The sequence below is a fragment of the Eptesicus fuscus genome, chromosome 4, assembly GCF_027574615.1.
Source record: "Eptesicus fuscus isolate TK198812 chromosome 4, DD_ASM_mEF_20220401, whole genome shotgun sequence".
Classification (NCBI taxonomy): domain Eukaryota; kingdom Metazoa; phylum Chordata; class Mammalia; order Chiroptera; family Vespertilionidae; genus Eptesicus; species Eptesicus fuscus.
Window position 1 is genome coordinate 11,024,888 of NC_072476.1, and position 21,567 is coordinate 11,046,454.

At 55.8% G+C, this 21,567-nt stretch overlaps 1 protein-coding gene across 1 annotated transcript; it reads right to left on the reverse strand.

Moving 5' to 3' along the window:
• Positions 1 to 651: 651 nt before the first annotated feature.
• On the reverse strand, positions 652 to 14,486 carry LOC129148670 (mastin-like). The gene is given in 7 exon segments (XM_054714152.1): positions 652 to 690; positions 692 to 847; positions 933 to 1,078; positions 1,924 to 2,195; positions 2,427 to 2,595; positions 2,791 to 2,851; positions 14,409 to 14,486. Coding segments are annotated over 7 exon segments (921 nt in total).
• Between the last annotated feature and the right edge of the window lie 7,081 nt (positions 14,487 to 21,567).

Here is a 21,567-nt window from a genome sequence, read left to right on the forward strand (position 1 = left end):
GATTGGAATTCACTTGGTCCAAGGAGTTGATCAAATTGGAAAATGAGGATTCAGTGGCCTCCATGTCAGAGCAGTGGTGACCATGGGAAAAAATGCTTCCTGTTTGGCTGCTGCCAAGTCCAAGTCCTTCAAAGCCTCCCTTCCACACTGACCGCGATGGAAGGAGGAAGAGGGAAGGTGTGGGCCGCTCTGGGAGCAGCCCTCCGGGCTGTGGTCTCCAGCCCCAGGCAGAACGCTCATCCTCCTCCCCAGCCAAGAGAGCCCACCCATGTGGCCCTCTTCCACGCTGCAGCCATAGTGCCCATCCCCACCTGGTCCACCGTCCAGAGCCTGGGTTCCCCACCAGGACGGACCACCCACTGCCACCCTGGCCCGCCCACAGGTAAGTACACTCAGTCCAGAGCAGTTTGTCATGCAGTTTAATGAGCTACAGAGGGTGGGGAGGAGGCAGGAGGCCTGCAGTGCCCCGCCCCACTTCAGAGCACATCCCCCCTCTCCCTTTTGCCTGTCAGGGGGAGACAGACTGATGGAGGTGGCTGAGGAGGGAGGAGCTGGGGGAGGAGGAGGGGGAGGGCGCTAGGTGCAGTGAAGAGCTGGCATTGGGGAGGAGCAGTGCGGGTCCTCAGACACCTGGGAGAGCCTGTCTTCATCTCATGGGCAGCATCCCGGCCCGGCCCCGGGCTCAATGAGAGGAGTGAATATGATGGCGGATCCAAGGCAAGAAGGATGTCACTCGGGCATAGACTCCAGGAAAGCCGGGAAGACCGCACCTGTACGCCCAACTCACCACCCCTACCTGGACCCAGATGTTCTTCCATTTACAGACCAGGGGGCCCCCAGAGTCACCCTGCAGGGAGAAGAGACAGGAGGTCAATACTCAGGGTCCCTGCAGGCAGGAGCAGTGGACGGAGGCCACAGTCTGGGGGTCTCACCTGGCAGGAGTCCCGGCCCCGGCTCCCCGCACACAGCATGTCGTCCGTGATAACCAAGTCGATCTTGAGGTATTGCTGCCTACAGATGTTATTTGCCACGATGGGGACCTCCACCTCCTGCAGATTGTAGGGCGGCGGCAGCGGCTCTGTGAGAAGAAGCCCAGTGAGCCTGCGGGCCTGAGGGGGCGTCCAGTCACAGGCCGCGGGTTCTAGAACCACACGCTGAGCCTCAGTGCCCCATGGGGACCCTGGGAGTCACCCAAGACCCCAGCTCTCTGGGTTACGTTCAGGCCAGTGGGCTGATAACCTCTAGGCTGACCCTGGGGGCATCAAGCTCCAAAAAGAAACAGAGAAATATATTTTTTATCCACAAATAATTTTTATTGGGAAAAATCAGAGCAAGTGCTTTCCCCCGAGAAATGCACAGTGAGCGGCCCTCCTGTGAAATTTGACTTTGTCCATTGAACAGTGACTCCTGGAGCAGGTCACTGAAGTTCTCTCTCCTGGTCTCCATCCCACTATGGAGCCTCAGCGAGAACGGACCCCGGAAGGGAGCACACAGGCCTGGTGCAGAGTGAGGGAAAGAAATGCCCATGGCTCCCTGGCCGGTGTTCTCAGTGGTTAGAGCACTGGCCCACAGGGTCCCAGGTTTGATTCTTGGCCAATGGCAAGGACCTGGGATGCAGGTTCAATCCCCAGCCCTGGCCGGGAAGGCAACTAATAGATATGTCTCTCACATCGATGTTTCTCTGTCCCCCTCCCTTCAACCCTCTCTAAAAATCAATGGAAAATACATCCTTGGGTGATATTAAAAAAAAAAAAAAATTGCCCATGGCCATACCTCACTCTGGCTACATTGGTCTCTGCTCCTGAACAGATTCCTCTCGGGCTGTCTGCCTCCTACACCCAAGGGAGACGTCGGAGGGACCCCAGCTGAGCCCTCATCTGTAAAGTCTGGCCCGCCCCGTGTCATCCTGGTTCTGGTTCTTACCTTTATAAGCAATGTTGCCCCAGCCAGTCACCCAGCACCGGGTGCCTGGGGGGAATGCGGGGGAGGCTGGCGGGAGGCTGATCCACCTGACGAGGTTAGATGGTCGCACGGAGGCCTCCAGTTTGAGAAGTGCCACGTCCGCCCCATCATCTGCTGCCTCTTTAAGACTGTACTCCGGGTGGCGGATGATCCTAGCCACCCGCACACTGTCATTGAATGAGGGTCTCACTCGTCCTAGTTGGACCTTGAAGTGCTGAGGCACGGGGTTTCTCCTGGGGACAGAGGCCAAAGGCTTCTGAGAGGCTGCGGCAGGAAGTGGGCCAGCCCCTCAGAGCCCAGAGACCTCCCCTCTGTGGTGGGCAAGGGGAGCGCCAGGAAGCTGAATCCTGGTGGGGGGTCTGCAGCCACTCAGCCCAGGATCTGCCCACAACACACATCACATGCCTCCCGACATTGTCCCCCACCCCCACCCGGCCCCCCGGGTGCTGGCAGTGGGGACTTACCCTGGAATGCAGTGGGCAGCGGTCAGCACCCACTGGGGGTGGATGAGGGAGCCCCCACAAATGAGACCCCACTTCTCCTTTGTTTGATTCCAGAACCACAGGCCCACCTGCCACGGCCACGCCCCATTGGAAGCATCATGCCCCCCCACGATGCCCACCAGCTCAGTCCCTGGGCCGGGATCTGGGGAAGCAGAGGAGGAGCCATCAGGGACCCAGGCACCGCTGCCCGGCACTCAGCATGGCCCCATCCTGTCCCTCCCACAGCCACCCTCAGAGGGGGATCTCCACCCCATCCCAGGGGCGGCCTCTGAGAGGTCAGAGTCAGGGGTTCGGAGACAAGCCAGGCCTGGGGGTCAGCACCCACCTGAGGTCATAGGTACAGAGCCCCCCAGACAGGGGAGAGTCAGGACCAGCAGCCACAGCATCTGCAGGGGGAGAGAGGAGGGGAAGGGGGAGAGCCAGTGAGGAGATCTGGGGCAGGAACCTGGGAATGGAGAGGATGGGGCTTTGAGCAGCGTCCTCACCATGCCAGGCCTCTCTGCCTTCTGCCCCTGGGCCCCTCTGAGCCCCTTTATCCTCCTGCCCAGACTGGCCCAAGGGGAAGCCGCCCTCCTTTGGGGAGGGGCATGGAAGGAGGCGGGACTTATCCCTCCAGTGGGACCAGAGGTGACCAGCAGACCAGCTATCAGAAAAAAAAATATGGGGTTTCCTCTCTGAGAAGACACTCAGCATTGGTGCTGGAGCCCTAGCTGGTTTGGCTCAGTGGATAGAGCGTCAGCCTGAGCACTGAAGAGTACCAGGTTCAATTCAGGTCAAGGGCACCTACCTTGGTTGCAGGTTCCCGGCCCTGGTCAGGGTTCATGCAGGAGACAAACAATGTGTCTCTCTCACATCAATGTTTCTCTCTGTCTCTCCCTCTCCCACTCTCTCTAAAAATCAATGGAAAAATATCCTTGGTGAGAATTAACAAAAAATAAAAATAATATCGGTGCTGGAGACATTTCAGTAGTAAGATGACAATATGCACATGAAAAAGAAAGAAATGAGATGTTTTTCATCATCCTGTGCACTGAAGGGTCTCAGGTTCCATTCTTAGTCAGGCCACATACCTAGGTTGAGGGTTCATTCCCCGATCGGGACGCGTACAAGAGGCCACCAATCGATGTTTATCACACCTCTCTCCCCCTTCCTCTCCCTAAAATCGATAAGCATATCCTCAGGTGAGGAACTAAATAATTAATGAACCAGATGCTCTGAAACACAACAGAGCGGGGACACGGATGGAATGGGGGGCTGTCACCTGAGCCAAGAGCGGGGTGAAGGAGAGCAGCAGGCCCAGTGCTCCCCTGCCCCCTCCTTCTTTTGAGGCTCACAGTGCCCCCCACAAAGGACAGACTCGCTGGACCTGCAGACAGAGTTTGCCAGCAGCACACGAGATGGAGGAGGCAGCTGCCCTGGAGCCTCTGGAGGGAGTGGGGACCTGCTGACACCTTGATGGTAGACTTCCAGCCTCCAGCACTGTGACAGAAGGAGGTTTTGTTTAAAGGCCCGAGTCTGTGGCATTTGTTACGGCCGCCCCAGGACACTCAGGCATCTGCTCAGCTGTCCTCATTCATCCTGTGCATGACCAAGCTTTGTCAAAATGCACAGCAAAGGGTGTGAGAGGTGCCGATTTAATGCTAGTTCTCCTCACCTCTCCTCTCCTCCTGCACACACCCGGCACCCCCACAGCGCTGGGAGCCAACCTCCCCTCTCACACTCCCTGCTTTCTGCATGGAGGAGCTCTGTCCCCCAAGTCCACCCCCAGGCCGAGGCCGGCCACCCGCCAGGGACAGGCATTACTGCCCTTTGACATTCTGAGAGTCATTCTCCACCAAGCATGGGATAGGACCAGACAATGCTTCCAGAGGAGAAGCAAGAGAAGGAAGAGGGGTTCCCACACCCCTGAACCACGCCCGGTCCTCTGTCCCCCGTGAGCCCAGTGAGGAGACCACCGAGGGATGCTTTGCAGCACTTAGGTGAGCTCAGGTCTCTAGAAACCCATCATTCCCCCAAGACCCTCAAACTCCTGGGTCCAGAGTCCCTGTCATCCTTGCTGAGATGCGGGTGTGTCCGGGGGCACCCAGAATCAGAATCCTCAAGGGACACTGGGGATCTCCACAGGAAATAACCAGGATCCAACATGGCCAGGGGCCCCCATGATGGGAGGAGCAGGGGAGCACCGAGAAGGGAATGGGCTAGGCTCACAGACAGGAAAGTCCTCAGGTCCAAGGGCGAGACCTCTGGGTGATAAGTGGTGGGGGGGGGGGGGGTTCCATCACTCCCTGTCACTGGTCTGGACAGATCCCTGACCTTTACCCACCTCAATAGAGGATGTGGGTTTTGGGCTGGTTCCCAGGCCCAGATGACAGGAAGGCAAGTCACAGAGGGTTCAGCAAGAAGCCACAGGCCCCAACGCCCAACCTGGACCCAGACTTCCCGTCCCCCTGCACCAGGCCTGAGACAAAGACAGCACTTGATCAGTTCGAGCAGATCTGCCCGAAACACAAACAAGAGGTTTGAGGTTCTTGGGGGGATATCACGTGACTATCATTGGCAGATAATACGATCTTCTCAGAAAAGCCCAAAGCCTCAACTGGAAAGAATTTAAGATTAACTTTCCCAAGGTGTCTACCTGTGAGATAAATGTTTCAAACACAAATCAGGAGGGAAAGAAGAAGAAACTCATCTTTTACTCTCAGTCGTAACTAATGCGATGCCATGATGGTAAAGACTCCATTCACAGCCATGTCCTTACTTTCCTAATCCAGAGTCCGTGACAACCACAACACTTCCTGGACAAGGAAACTCACAGGAAATAAAATGTCATTCCATGTTAAAAAGAGACGGTGTCATCAAATATCAACTCTTCAAATCCCAATAGAATGTGAACTGCAGGCAAATCTGGAACATTCAACATGACCCCCAAGTTTGCCAGGAGGAAAATACAGGTGGGGTGTCCCAGGAAGCCACAGGGCAGTCAGGCAAACTAGACAGCTGGTACCAGAAAGCTGTGGAAATGGGAACCGACTGGCCGCCCAGTGACGCAGGGCAAGTGAACAACCTGGCCAGCCTGCCCATCCTCCTAGGCCCAGCCTCGGTGACAGCACAGCAGCAGACAAATGCACGGTATCAACTCAGAGCAAAGAAGGAGGAGATGGCATCAGTGATGGCCGCTGGGAACCAGATGGTGGGGAGGAAGAAGAGGGGCTTGGAGAGAAGTGCAGCCCACTGTTCCGGTGCTTGGTGTGAAGCCCTCACTGTGCAGGAGGACACGTGCAGATGGGGCCTCCTTGAACTTGAGGGGCCCAAGCAACTCAGATCTTGGCAGGGGCTGGAGAGGGTCACCCTGCACAGAGGAAGGTGGTGAGAGCCGTGAGACTGGAAACACGGTCAGGACCCAGTCCCTCCTCTCCCTCCTGCAGTCGGGGTCACCCCAGGAGGAGGGGGAGTGATCCATCTCTAGGACCTTTGGGCCCAGCAAAACAGAGGACTGGCATCTGGGAAGCCCAGGTTTCCGCCCAGTCGTCTTAGGACAAAATCAAATAGTCCACCCGCCAGCCAGGCTGACAGATTCGAGGCAGCATTTGAACTGTTAATAAACACAGTTGTTTCTGTTCGTTAGAAAAGTATTCTTGCACCCGACTGGTGTGGCTCAGCGGGTGAGTGTCAGCCCAGGAACCAAGAGGTCCCTGGTTTTAGTCCCGATCAGGCACATGCCCAGGTTGCTGGCCCAATCGCCAGTCGGGGGCGTGCAGGAGGCAGCTGATCAATGATGTCCCTCTCTCTTCAATGTTTCTATCTCTCTATCCCTCTCCCTTCCTCTCTCTAAGTATACTTGTTTATGGTGGTAATTTTTTACATAAACCAGCCCAAAACTTAGTGCTTTGCTCTTACATATGAAGAAAACTGTTGGGGCTGACCAGGAAAGCACTGAATTGGAAAGTTAGAAACCAAAGTGAAAACAAATGAAAAAAAAGTTATTCAAACCTATTCAACTAGCCATGATGAGAATTAGAAGTTTGAGTAAGTTTTCAGGGAGGTAGGAGAAGAACTGCATTTATGAAACAAGGATTACCTACTGTTTTCTTCTCAGATCAAGCAGATATTAACCAAGTGCCCTTGGACAAAAAAAAAAAATGTAACAGAGGCCTGTGCACGGTTTCCACACGTTTGGTTGCCATAAATATCTGAGAATCAGTGTCATTTGGGAATGGGCAGATTTCATTTAAAGAAATAAGGTGGAAGATAGCAGCATGGGTAAACACCTAAACTGCTGCCTTGCACAACAATTTCAAAACTACAACTAAAAGACAAAATGAACATCATCCAGAACCACAGGAAAGCTGGATGAGTGGAAATTCTACAACTAGAAGGAAAGAGGAAAGCACACAGAGAATCAGAGGAGCTGCAAAAGGCTGAGGTACAGAGACACACGCCCGGGCGGCTGAGTGCCTGGAGGGCTTTCTCTAGCGGGAAGGAGACAAAAGCTCCCGACTGCACTGAACCTCAGTTCCGACTGCACTGAACCCCAGTTCCAGGCGAGACCCTGGGGTCCAAGGTTTATACAGGGGAAATCTGGACTATCAGGTGGAAACTCAGGGGAGCCACAAAAGGCAGAGGTCTGGAGGCTCGTGCGTGAGTGGGCGAAGAGAGGACTAACTGCTGAGTGTGCTGCTGGCTTTCTCTAGCGGGTGGGAAATGGAAGCTCCCCCACTATGCTAAACTCCAGTACTGGGCGAGAATCTAGGAATCCAGATTCATAGGGGGAGAAACTGGACTGTCTGGCAGCGGGCGAAACTCGAGGGCGGCTTTCTCTCAGAGGTGCTTGCAGCAATTACCAAGGGACACTGAGACCCAGGGGCCTCGTAGGGCAGGGCTGACGGGAAGCCAAGACTGTCTGCTCAGCCCTGAGACTCTGCCCCCTCCAAGCTGAGCACAGAGGCTTTTGCAATTTTGCAAGTCTTGTCTCATAAGGCTGTCTCCAGCACAGAAGTTCTCCCAGCATAGACACAGCTGATCCTCACAGCCAATTGGCCTGGAGGTCAATTCCTCCCAGTGATACCAACAACAATCAAGACTTAACTACAACAAGGCTGTACACACAGTCCACAAAGGGGTGCACCAAGAGTGTCCACCTCAGGTAACTGGGGAGGCCAACCCACTGGGCCATATAAGACACCAAGCACACAAAGCTACCCTACCAACTCAGGGAAGCAGCGAAAATGCGGAGACAAAGAAACAGATCACAAATGAAAGAAATGGAGGAAAACAAATGACTGGATATAGAGTTCAAAACCATGGTTATAAGGTTTTTCAAGAATTTCCTAGAAAAGGCCAATAAATTTAATGAGACCCTCGAGGATATGAAAAAGGATCAACTAGAAATTAAACATATACTGACTGAAATAAAAAAAATATTATACAGAGACCCAACAGCAGACTAGAGGAACACAAGAATCAAGTCAAAAATTTGAAATACAAAGAAGCAAAAAACACTCAACCTGAAAAGAAAAAAGAATCTAAAAATTTGAAGATAGTGTAAGAAGCCTCTGGGACAACTTTAAGCATACCAACATCAGGATAATGGGGGTGCCAGAAGAAGAAAGAGAACAAGATACTGAAAACCTATTTGAAGAAATAATGACTGAAAACTTTCCCCACCTGGTGAAAGAAATAGACTTATAAGTCCAGGAAGTGCACAGAACCCCAAACAAAAGGAATCCAAAGAGGGCCACACCAGGACACATCATAATTAAAATGCCAAGGGCAAAGGACAAAGAGAGAATATTAAAAGCAGCAAGAGAAAAACAGTTAATTACCTACAAGGGAGCACCCATACGATTGTCAGCTGATTTCTCAACAGAAACTATGCAGGCCAGACAGGAGTGGCAAGAAATATTCAAAGTGATTAATAGCAAGAACCTACAACCAAGATTACTCTACCCAACAAAGCTATCATTCAGAATTGAAGGTCAGATAAAGAGCTTCACAGATAAGAAAAAGCTAAAGAAGTTCATCACCACCAAACCAGTATTATATAAAATGCTGAAAGGTATTCTTTAAGAAAAGGAAGAAGAAGAAAAAGGTCAAGATAAAAATTATGAACAACAAATACATATCTATCAACAGTGAACCTAAAAATCAAGTGAATTAAAAATCAGATCAACAGAATAAACTGGTGAATATAATAGAATCAGGGGCGTAGAAAGGGAGTGGACTGACAATTCTCATGGGGTGGGGTGCGGGGGGTGCTGTAAGAGACTGGACAAAAATCATACACCTATGGATGAGGACAGTGGGTGGGGGGAGGTAAGGGCAGATGGTGGGGTGGGAACCGGGTAGAGGAGAGCTATGGGGGGGCGGAAAAGAGGAACAAATGTAATAATCTGAACAATAAAGATTTATTAAATAACAAAAAGAAATAAGATAAAGGAAGTCTTCAAAGACTGAAATATATATATATATATATATATATATATATATGTATATATATATATATATATATATATATATATATATATATATATATATGAGACTAGAGGCCCAGTGCATGAATGAATCATGCACATGTAGGGTCCCCTACATGCTTTCGCTTTTCGTGGTGGAGCTGGGTGCCTGTCCGCTGTTGCACCAGGCCTTTCAGAAGCCTCCGGCTCAGCTCAGGCACCCAGCTCCCCCACTTTTGATGGTCTGCGGCTGCTGAGGGGGGCTACCCTGCTGTTGAGAGGCACAGGGGGCAGGACTCCCGCCCCCTGTGTCTCTTAACAGCCGCTGAGGCGGGCTGCCGCAGACACCTGGCTACCCTGCCATTGAGAGGCACAGCTGGGTGTCCGCGGCAGGCCCCCTCAGCAGCCGTGGATCTGGCTGTTGAGAGGCACAGGGGGCGGGAGTCCTGCCCCCTGTGCCTCTCAACAGCAGGGTAGCCCCCCTCAGTGGCAGCGGATCCGTGCCTCTCAATGGCCGGATAGGCCACCCCGAGTCCCGCCCCCCAGCCTCCCGCCACCCAATCATGGGCGTAGCGGAGTGATGGTAATTTACATGTTACTCTATTATTAGATAGGACATAACAAATTAGTGCTGGCCAATGTGTTCAATGGTTAAAACAGTGTCCCGCCCACCAAAGGGTCACCTGATTCCCGGTGCAGGTTCCATGTGTGGGAAGCAACCAAACAATGTGTCTCTCGCCCACTGATCTCTCTCTCTCTCTCTCTCTCCTCTCTCTCCCTCTCCCTCTCTCTCTCTCTCTCCCTCTCTCTCTCTCTCTCTCTCTCTCTCTCCTCTCTCTCTCTCTCTCTCTCTCTCTCTCTCTCTCTCTCCCTCTCTCTCTCTCTCTCTCTCTCTCTCTCTCTCTCTCTCCCTCTCTCTCTCTCTCTCTATCCCTCTCTCTCTCTCTCTTCCACCCTCTTTCCCTCTCCCTTCTTTCCACTCTCTCCAGAAAGCAATGAAAAATATATCCTTGGGTGAGGATTAACAACAACAAAAACTTTTAATAGAACAAAAGAACAAAAAAATGGGCCTTCCTGTTCTTTGAACAACCTGGCGGGGGTGGGGGGTGGGGCGGAGTATGCCCAGTTGGCCCAGCACTGGATGGTCATGGGGCCATGCCACTCCCCCTGCCTCCCCCGCCACCAGAGGCGCATGGACAGCTGCACAGACAAGGAGGATCCAGGTCTCGGCTGGGAGCAGCTCTCACAGGGGCACTAAGACCCGCTGCCCAGAGCCTGCGGCCTGGGAGGAGCTGCCTTTTGGAATCGCTCCCCCCGGAGAAGTGGCAGCTCTGAGCCATCAGCTACTGCTAGTCATTGTGCGCAGCCCCCAGAGTTCCTGGGGCCACTCCCTGAACAAACGCTGAGATGGGAGGGGCCCACCTGCTGTCTCCACAGGAGTGGCCCCAGGTGTCTCAACAGGCTGGAACCTACAGCCCCGCTCTCAAAATGCCCAAGGAAAAGGGCTTAACTCCCAGGAGGGCTGACCATGAGGGCTGTCTGTCCCTAGCACGGCTGGGGAGCAGCCCCTTCAGGCTCCCACAGACGGCTCTTCCTGGGGAAGCCAAGGGAAGGGCTGGTGGGCAGATGCCAGCCCTGCCTCTGCAGGGGTCCCCATCATGTATTCCAGGTCCCCTCCCCCTCAGCCCCCCTCTGCAGGGTGGCCCTAACTCGCACCCCTCGGGACCTAGTTCCTGGTCCCAAGCCCTTCAGAGGCCTTGCCTGCTACCCGTGTCCACTTACCATCAAAATAGGGCAAGGGGACAGTAGACTCAGGAGGCGGGACTTCCGGCCACCAGGATCCCGCAAGATGGCGGCCGCAGTGGGAGTGCCAGATGCCGGTGAGCCAAAGATCACACTTTAAGAACTACAGCTCTGGCGACACAATGGCGGCCTGGAACATGCTCGGCGCGGTTCCCCTGGCGGTCTCCAGCTGAGGGGATGGCTCCGCTCACTACCGAGCACGGACAGACGAGCCCCTGGGGGACATGGGGTGGGAGATTCCACGCTTGCTGACCTCCGAGTCCTTTGAGAATCTCTGTGCCCCGGAAGCAGCCAGGTGCACACGTCCGGTGACCAGCCGCCGCTGCAGACCCGAGCGCTGTCGCAGCGACCTCGGACCAGCCCGCTGCCACGCACCGGGCGCACCAGAGCTTCACCGAGCCCACCACCCAACGAATTCCACGGCATCCGCCCCTAGCTTTGAGAAAATGGCCGAAGGAATTGCTGAGAGGGAATTGACTGACAGGAATTGGGATCAAGAAGACGAAGCCCCACTGGGACCCAGGTCTGGGTGAGGCCGCGCACCCCTGGGTCCGGACGAGGCTGGGACACGGGTCAGGGTGAGGCTGAGTCCTGGGTCCGGGTGAGGCCGTGTGCCCCTGGGTCCAGACAAGGCCACGTGCCCCTGGAACCGGGTAAGGCCGCATGCCCCTGGGTCCGGGTGAGGCTGGGTCCCGGGTCTGGGCGAGGCCGTGCGGCCCTGGGTCCGGGTGAGGCCATGCACCCCTGGGTCCGGGTGAGGCTGGGTCCCGGGCCCAGGTGAGGCCGTGTGCCCCCGGGTCTGGGTGAGGCTGGATCCCGGGTCCGGGTGAGGACGCGTGCACCTGGGTCCGGGTGAGGCCGCGCCCCTGGGTCCGGGCGAGACCAAACCAGAGGGAGTCGGACCTGCATTACCACCATTTGTCTACCATCCAGAACTGAAAAGTCAGTGCTGACATCTAATCTAATAATAGACAAATATGCAAATTGACCGCACCTTCGCTACACCTGAGCCACGCCCACCAGCCAAGCCACGCTCACCAACCAATCAGGACGAGTATGCAAATTACCCCAACAAAGATGGCGGCTAATTTGCATATAAAGACAGCGTTGAAAGAAGCCAAGAGCTGCAGAAGGGAGTAAAGCTTCGAAGAAGCAAGCAAGCAGGGGGGGTGGGGGTGGAGAGGAGAAGGGAGGAGCGAAGTCAGGGCCGGAGGCGAAGGGAAAAGCAGGCGGGCTGGCAGAGAAGGCGGGGCGGGCGACCAGGGCGGAGCGGAGGCGGGGCCGGGGGCGAAGGGAAAAGCAGGCGGGCTGGTGCAGAAGGCGGGGCAGGTGACAAGGGCGGAGCGGAGGCGGGGTAGAGTGCAGCAGGAAATCCTATAGCAGGATTTTTTCCTGCAACTGGAACGCTAGTGTACACATAAGGAACTAGTGAACATTGAAATTGGATCTCAAAAGAACTGTTGGTCCAGAAAGAAACTCACTACAGACTGATTCATTTGCCTGTCAGCATAACTATTATTGCTCGTCTCACATTCAGTTCTTATAAGTATATTTCTAGTAACACTTGATCTCACTCATCTAGGGGAAATGATGAACAACATAGACTGATGAACAAGAACAGAACCAGAAACAAGGAGGCATCGATCGGACTATCGGGCCTCAGAGGGAGGATAGGGGAGGGTGGGGGGAGGGGGAGAGTTCAACCAAAGGACTTGTGTGCATGTATATGAGCCTATCCAACGGTTAAGTTCAACAGGGGGTTGGGGCATGCATGGGGAGGGGGGGATGGGAATGGGGGGATGAGGACAAATATGTGACACCTTAATCAATAAAGAAATTAAAAAAAAAAAAAAAAAAAAAGAACAGACCCAGAAACAAGGAGGCATCAATCCGACTGTCGAGCCTCAGAGGGAGGGGAGGGGAGGGTGGGGGGAGGGGGGAGAGATCAACCAAAGGACTTGTGTGCATGCATACAAGCCTAACCAATGGTTAAGGACAACAGGGGGGTGGGGGCATCCATGGGGAGGGGTGTGGAATGGGAATGGGGGGATGAGGACAAATATGTGAACCTTAATCAATAAAGAAATTTAAAAAAAAAATAGGGCAAGGAAGCATGGAACACACCGGGGGGCACCTGGGCTACACACATTCCTCCTGCCCATGGGGGCCACAGCTCTACCCCCTCTGGGTTAGCAAATCAAGGACCCCTGCTGTTAGGGGGTACGTGTGTCCCCAAAACATATGTGTAAGTCCTACCCCCTGGCAGTTGTGAATGGGACCTCCTTTGGAAATAGCCTTTGCCATGGAATCAGGGTTAGATGAGGGCATGGAGGAGGAGCCTCATCCAATATGACTGGTGTCCTTGTGGGAAGAGCACAGAGACAGACAGGAGGGAAGACCATGTGACCATGGAGGCAGAGACTGGAACCAGGCGGTGCAGCCAGAACACCAGGGATGGCCACCCCAGGAGCTGGGAGAGGGCCTGGGACGCATTCTCTCCCTGAGCCTCTGAGAAGAAACCCCTGCTCGTAGCTGATTTCTGACACCTGGCCCCAGAACCAGAGTGAATCCCCGTTGTTAAGACCCCGAGTGTCTGCTAATTCCTACCGCAGCCACAGGACACGGAGACTCCTGCCACCTCGGTGCCTCTGCTTCCTGCCGCCAGTCCCTCACCGGGAGCACAAAGAGACGAGGCGCAGCGATGGCTGCTCAGGGGCCTCTCCTGTCCCCTGGCCAAGTCCCTCCCCTTCTGGGGACCAGGACGGACACCCCTGTGCAGGGAGGGAAGCACCACACCCCAGGTCCCAGCAGGGATGCAGGTGGGACTGCTCTTCCTTCCAGATCATTCCAGGCTTCTTGGGACAGGGCCCAGGTGACAGTCGCTGGAGGGGAGCCACCAATCAGCACGTGCCGAGTCCACTAAGCCCCCATTCCTTCCCATTCCTCCCCTCAAAGGCGTGTTCCCCTCTGCACGTGCTGCTGTTCTCCCCTTGAGAGACAGCCCGGCAGGTCCTTCTCCTCTAATGAAGCCTGTAGTCCTGGTTTTCAGCCTTTGTCTGATCTTTCAGTTTGGGTGCCACCAGCCATGTGGGTCCCGGTTGGGCGGCAGGCAGATGGCAGCAGGTGGGCCTGGGCCTCCGCCAGCAGCAACTCATAGTGAGAGGCCGCCTCCCCATCAGGTCCAGCCAGAAAGGGAAGGCCTGTCCAGGACGGTTGGGCGCCTTGGTTACAGCGTCAGCCCCGCACTGAAGGGTCTGGGGTTCAGTTCCCAGTCAAGGGCAGGCACCTGGGTTGTCCTTCCCTCCCCGCCCCCCAGTAGGGTTGCGTGCAGGAGGCAGCAGTCGATGTCTCTCTCACATCAGTGTTTCTCTCTCTCTCCCTCCCTCCCTACTTTTCTCTGGAAGCAATGGGAAACTACCCTCAGGGGAGGGTTCAAACAAAACCTGCTTGTAGGTTCATCCCAGACCATGCAGGAGGCAACCAACTGATCTCTCTCTCTCTCTCTCTCTCTCTCTCTCTCTCTCTCTCTCTCCTTCTCTCCCTCCCTCCCACTCTCTCCAGAAAATCAGTGGAAAAAACACCCTCTGGGAGGATTAACAGAGAGAGAGAAAGCGAGCCCCATGCAGCTGCTGACAGTGCAGGGCCTCCGGCAGTGGGTTCCCCAGGGCCTGTCCCCTGGGCACCCTCGGACCAGGCACTCCAGCAGGTTTCCCGGCACCTTCTCCTGGGGCTCAGGTTCCAGGGCAGGGCTCCCGCCCCGTCCAGCCATGGCTCCGCTGTCTGGACACCAGCCCTGGTGTGCCCTCACCACTCCCGCAGGAGCCTCTTGGCCGGATCCCAGAGCTCCTTGGGAGCACAGTCACGTTCCTCTCTCCTGGGCCCTGCAGGGCTGGGCTGCCACTAACCCGGGACAGACTAGCGCTCAGGAGATGAGGGGCAGGTCTTCTCAGGGAGATGCCTGTGCATTATAATGGGGCTCAGAAGGCACAATAATGGCCCCCAAAGACATCCACGCCCTAATCCCCAGGAACTGCAAACATGTCAGGTTACCTGGCAAAGGGGATAAAGGATGCAGATGGAATTAAATAACCGGTGACCTTGAGATGGGGGTCATTCCGGATTACCCAGGAGGCCACATGCCATCACTGGCCCTCAGGAATGCCCCAGGAAAGGCTGGGACATGTTCCGGAAGCTGGGAAAGGCCAGGAACCTGCAGGAGGAACCAGCCGACACCTGGATTTAGCCCATGAGGCCCCGGTCTCCTGACTGCAGGATGGTGAGATGATTCATGTGCCCGGTGGTGACTGTGACAGCAGCCACAGGAGACTAATACCGGGTGGTGTGCTGGCCCTCGGTAAGCGGGAGCGGGGGTGGGGAGCTCAGGGGACCTGGGGACTCGAGATTTCCTGGGCAGCAACCGGATGTCACCTTTCCACGTGTCAGGACCCACTGTGTTCTAGCCAGGCCCTGGCCTTGGCCCTCCATCACCCCAAGGGAGCGTCTCTGTCCCAGAGCTCGGCTCCTGGTGGCGCTCACTCTCTGCCCCACACCCCCAGGCGCCCTTCTGCTCTGTGTGCGGCCTTCAGTGACCAGTCCATCGCTGTCAGCTTGTTGGCATCTTTCTCCAGTGCCGACACTGAGCTCAGCATCCCCCCAAAATCCCTGCTCTGTGCCCCATTGTCAGCGCTGGCTTCCCATGGCCGGCCAGGCAGCAGCGTCCAGCTCCAAGGCCCCATCCCAGCGTGGCCTCCTCAGGTCACACCTGGCTCCAGATGCTGTGGGCGGGGTTCCCAGAAGCCCACAATCACAGGCTCTGCAGCCTCTACACAGGAAGCAGGGTCAGGAGCAGGAGGTCCCTGGGTAAGGTAGGGCCAGGCCTGCGTAACTTCCTGTCATCCATTTTCAGGTGCGGACAGCTGGGAGGGGCATGGCCTTGGCGAGCTGGCTCCCCCAGCTGCCCCTACAGCCGGAGGGTGAGGGGCCTGCTAGCAGCTGTCCCAGCAGCAGGGCTGGCCCATCCTTCCGGAAGGGACCTGTGGGAGGCTTATCAGCACCTGCCAGGATGCCCTCCTTCAGAAGTCCCGCTGAGGACATATTGCATCCATGGCCAAGGGAAAGTGTGTCAGCTGCTGGCCGTGTTTCTGTCCCTCCAGGTGGCCAAGTCTGGTTCCCACGGGGGTGGGGGGCACTCCCACTTTTGGGGAAGGGATATAGTGAGGGGCACAGACTGAGGCAATCCAAAACATGTCTCCCATGTGCCAATGAAGGAAGGAGGAGTGGGGTTTCAGGAATGAGGGAAGCAACAAGGGCACACCTGGAGGAGGGGCGCCAAGGAGAGGAGAGGTCACGGAGAGGTCATGGTCTCAGTAAAGGCTCTGTGCAGCCAGCTGGTGCAGGAGACCTCAGAAGAATGCCCACCAGCCAGGATGCCCAGGTCACTGCACTAGCAGTTGCACCCAACTGTCCTAGCAGGGTCACTAGCCCCACCACCTCCAACCCCAGCCCCCACCCCGCCCCTAAAGGACAGAGGGAGAGAAAGAAGGGGTACCAAGCAGAAGCCAGCCTTTGTGGCCTCCCCCAACTAGAGGGCGAGGGTGAGCCCCCGGGGAAGCCAGGGAGAGAGCATGGGTCCTCAGCATCTCCCAGCACCTGTCCCTGTCCAGGTGCCCAACATACCATAGGCCGCCTGCAGGTGCAGCTCAGGGCCTCGACCCCAGTGTCCACAGAGGGGTCCCCTGGCTCAGCGATGAGCCAGCCCAGAAGCTGCGCTTTTGTCCCCCAGCTCCCCTCTAGCCATTTCCCCCAGAGCACCAGACGTCCTGGGAGCACTTTGATAGCAGGGCCGAGTCTCAGGTTCATCCCTGAACCCAGGAGCATGGGGGAGGGGCTGGGCGTGGAGTGGGAACTCAGTTTTCACCCCCAAATGTGAACAAAAAACTGCCTAAGAGAGGGCACCGGGCTGAAGGAAGCAGCCACCAGGGGACGGCAGAGAGCAGAGGCTGGGCTCCTGCAGCGTCCTGGCCCAGAGCTCCCACCAGGGGGCAGCAGAGAGCAGAGGCTGTGGCTCCTGCAGGGTCTCCCCCCAGAGCACCCAGACCCTCCCCCAGTCCCCGCTCCATGTTTTCTCCTTAAATTTGATCAAATGTTGTACAAATTGTCAATTATAGAAACAGTCTTAGGGATGTAAAGTATAGCATAGGAAATACCCTCCTATAGAATAAAGAGCTAATGTGCTAATGGGCATCACACCATAACCCCCAATCAGCAGGAGGCTGCTTGCACAGCAGGCACACGCGGGTGGGCGGGGCTGTGTGCTTGGCGAGACACTCACAGGTGGGCAGGGACTTGATGCTGCGTCCTTCCAGACAAAGCCGCAGCGGCTGCCTGAGGTTCAGGCAAGCCACAAATGGCGGCTGCCACTGCTCAGGGCCCGAGGCTCAGGCAACAAGGGCCAGGCCAAGGCTCAGGCAAACTTCAGCGGCTGTGAGGGCTGAGGCTTAGGCAGCCACGTGGCTGGCAGTGGCAGCAGCAGAGGCGTGATGGGGGTATCACCTTCCCCTGATTGCCGGGTCGCCTTCCACAGAGAGAGGCCAGAGTCAGCAGCAGCGAGGGGGTGATGGGGGCAGTGGTTTCCCCTGGTCAACGATGTGGAGCGGGCCTAAGCTGTCAATAGGACATCCCCTGAGGGCTCCCAGGCTGAAGGACCCCCCCCCTTCAATGCACGAATTTTCATGCACTGGGCCTCTAGTAACTAATAATCCTATATAATAAAAGCCTAATATGCTAAGTGTCTGGTCATCTGGTTGGTCGTTCAACCAAACAAAGCATAATATGCTAAGGCCGCTCAACCGCTCGCTATGACATGCACTGACCACCAGGAGGCAGGCAGTCAACCGGTAGACCAATTGCTATGATGTGCACTGACCACCAGCAGGCAGACGCTCCATTCAGTAGGTTAGCTTGCTGCTGGGGTCTGGCCAATTGGGACTGAGTGAGACGGGCTGGACACGCCCTGGAGCCCTCCCACAGTCCCTCCCCGGCCCTGATCGTGCACCAGTGGGGTCCCTCAGCCTGGCCTGCACCCTCTTGCAATCTGGGACCCCTCCAGGGATGTCAGAGAGCTGGTTTCAGCCCGATCCCACAGGCCAGGCCGAGGCCTCTAGCATTGTAATAACTATGTATAATGTCAGATGGGTGCCAAACTTGAGGCGAGGTGGATGATCGCTTAAGTTATAGGTTATATGAATGTCTAGTAATTATGCTGTAGACTTGAGACTAATATAATATTGTATGTCAACTGTAATTGAAGTATTTAAAATTATTATTAAAATAAATAATACATTTGATCAGATATTTAATAAAGTCTGGAATTTTTAAAAATTCTATTCCTGTTAGAAATGAAATAAACAGAAAAAGTATGGAAAATAGAAACAATGTGCTATTTTGTGGTCCAGGTAGAGGCTGGGGCTGCTGGCTCCTCCATCCCAGGCAGGCGCTGTGTCTGGCCTAGGACCGTGGTCGGCAAACCGCGGCTCGCGAGCCACATGCGGCTCTTTGGCCCCTTGAGTGTGGCTCTTCCACAAAATACCACATGTGGGCGCGCACATACAGTGCGATTGAAACTTCGTGGCCCATGCGCAGAAGTCTATTTTGAAGAAGTGGCGCTAGAAGAAGTTTAAGTTTTAAAAAATTTGGCTCTCAAAAGAAATTTCAGTCGTTGTACTGTTGATATTTGGCTCTGTTGACTAATGAGTTTGCCGACCACTGGTCGAGGAGACTGAAGAGAAACAGCCTCTACTGCAGAGACAAAACCTCCCACCCACTCAGGCGCCAGCCTCCTGGCCCCAGGTGTCCCTCATCAGAGCGGCTGCAGGCCAGGCCCAGCCTCAGAGACGGGATGCTGTGGGGCCCTGAGCAAGGCTTTGACCTCTTGAGCCTGGGTGTTTCTGTGTCAAAATGAGGGATGGCCGAAACCGGTTTAGCTCAGTGGATAGAGCGTCAGCCTGTGGACTGAAAGGTCCCAGGTTCGATTCCGGTCAAGGGCATGTACCTTGGTTGCGGGCACATCCCCAGTACGGGTTGTGCAAGAGGCAACTGATCGATGTTTCTAACTCTCTATCCCTCTCTCTTCCTCTCTGTAAAAAATCAATAAAATATATATTTAAAAAAAGAAAATGAGGGATGATGTCCGCCTCTTGTGGTGTGGGAGGTTGAGTGAGCAGCACAGGTCCAGCCCGGCCAGGCTGGAGGGAGGGAGACCAGGCTGCCATGGTGGGAGGATGTCACAGCGGCCTGTAGGTTCAGCGGGGTGATGCCCATGCCCTCCACAGCAGCCAGGCTCTCCTTGAACTTGGAGCGGCAGGTTGCTGGCCGTGATCACAGTCTCGGCTGCCTGACATGGACCCTGTGTTTAGAAAGCCCTGCCCCTGATGAGGTGACGTCCTGCTGGGAGAAGAATAAGCAGAGAATATACTTTTGGGAGAGATGAGTCTGAAGAAGTAAATCAGGATAATGGGATACAGTGGGTGAATTTGCTTCTCAGCTAAAATTTGGAAATAGGAGGTCAGAACCTGCCCGGGGATGTTCCTACCCCTGCTGGGGTCTGGAGCCCAAGGCCCAGGGTCCCCATGGACCAAATGGCCCCCGATGGTCCCCTCTACCTACACAGCCTGGGTCAAACCTCACACGGGCCAACGGCTAGGGGTTGAGGAAGGATAGGGGCCAGGGATCTGGACCACACAGGACACTCAGGCACACACAGACCCAGAAAGACCGCACCTTCCGGGTGTCTGGATTCTGCTGATGTTGGTGAGACCCACCCTGACGCTGGGGACTGCTGCTGTCACGCCCTCTTGTGGCTCTGTGGCCATCATTCCCGTGCATCTTCCAGCACGGATGCCGGTGGGGCCTGCGTGCCACCAGGAATGACGGTGAATGACCAGCTTGGCCCCCGATGCAATGGTGCCTGTGTCCTGGCAGGGGTGGGGGGCGGGGGGGGGGAGGCTACAGCTTTCCCACCCAGAAGGAAACCTGCGGGAGGTCTCCCTGGTTCGTTCCCAGGGTGGCTGTCCCAGTTTCACCCCCACCCGCAGCCCGTGCGTCCCCACCAGCCGGCCTCCCCTGAACCGGGCATGCCTGGGCTGTCCGGCTTTGCCAGGCTGCTGCCGGATCACAGGACCTCAGTGCGGCTTTAATTTGCTTATCTCACCAGGTGCTTTCTTCACCTGGGAGAAAAATGAACTTTGGTGGCGGCTGGGGTGAGTTCCCTCTGGAAATGAGGGAGTGGGGAGGGAGTTGTGTGTCCCGAGAGCTGCTGTGTGCACCTGGCAGGCTCTGCAGCGAGTTCATTTGGTCACTTCTTGGGGAGGGGGCGGGGCCCCCACCGAGCCTGCGTGTGACCTTTTAAACCCACGTCTGAGTGTGACCTTTTAAACCAGATGCTCCTCTGTGGTTGTCAGGTGGGAACTTTGGGTGAGAAAAGCACTCCTGGGGCTGCCGGGGTCCATGGGAGGGAAGCTGGCGGGGACACCAGACGGAAGGGGCAGCGTGACGGTGGCTGCGGGGCATTAGCATTGTCAAAGCCCACGGGAGGCTCAGCGGTGGCCCTGCGGGGAGCTGTGGGCTTCAGCTAAGAACAGTGGGTCCCTAGCGACTCATCAACTATAACGAACGTGCCGCCCTAACGAACACCGTTCGCGGAAGGGACCCTGCGTGTGGGCACTGGACTTTTACACACTTTTAATGAACCTAAAACTGCTCTAAAAATATACATTTCAATCCCCCCCCCCCCCATTTATTAGCGAAAAGGTCTGAGACGGGCTCAAGGCAAAGAGGGAACTGAGGGAGGTGGCAGATGGAGGTGACGAGGTGATGAGGTGACGAGGTACAGTCTGCAGTCACAGAGCAGAACTGGAGTGAAGGCTCGGCGCCATCAGAGGGGCAGCCAGGCGTGCGCGTAGTCCCCGGGGGGTGGGGGGGGGGGGCACCAGGGCTGCACGTCTGACAACTGGGAGAGCCATCGCAGGGAGGAGCGGGAGGAGCAGCCCTCAACGCCCCGCCCACGGTGACCGGCGAGAGGAGTGGCTCCCCTGGAAAGCAGGGCTTGAGGGCCAGGGGAGGGAGGGGAGGGTGGTCTGGTGTCCATGACGACGCCTTCTGCTTTCAGGGACCTATCCATGGGCTGTGACGGTTTGCTGCAGGTGTGGGAGGACCAGAGGAGAGGGAGTGATGGGGCACACGCCCTCCCCTGCCCCACAGCCAGGGTCCCAGCCTGCAGGAAGCTGCGTGTCTTGGGCATGGATGTGCAGGAGTGTATGGGTCGGACAGTATGCATCGCCCAGGCGCCAGGCCGAACCTGCAGGGTGGGGGAGGGCGGGGCCAGGTCTCTTGCTGGACCCTTGTCCATCCCACACTCGGCCCATGTGGGACCCTTAGTCACGCCCGTGTCAGGCCCCTGGCCACACATCTGCTGACTCCTGGGCAGGGACACGCTGGAGACCAGCCACACACAGCTCTGGCCGACGGCAGCAGAAAAGGGGTTTCGGGAAAGGGTGCTGGGCGCAGCTCCCACTCCCCACGAAATGGGTCCACGTAGAGCCCTGCCGGGCAGCTCAGCCGGTTAGAGCATCGCCCCAACACACTAGGGTTGAGGGTGCAATCCCAGTCAGGGCACATACAAGGATCCGCCAATGAAAGCATCAATAAGTGGAACAACAAATCCATGTTTCTCTCTCTCTTTCTCCCCGTCCTCCTTCCTCTCTTTCTCTAAAGTTAAAAAAGAAAAAAAATTTTTTAAAAGAAACAGATCCGTGTAGAGCCCGGCTCCCTTCCCCGGGCACAGGGGGTGGGCA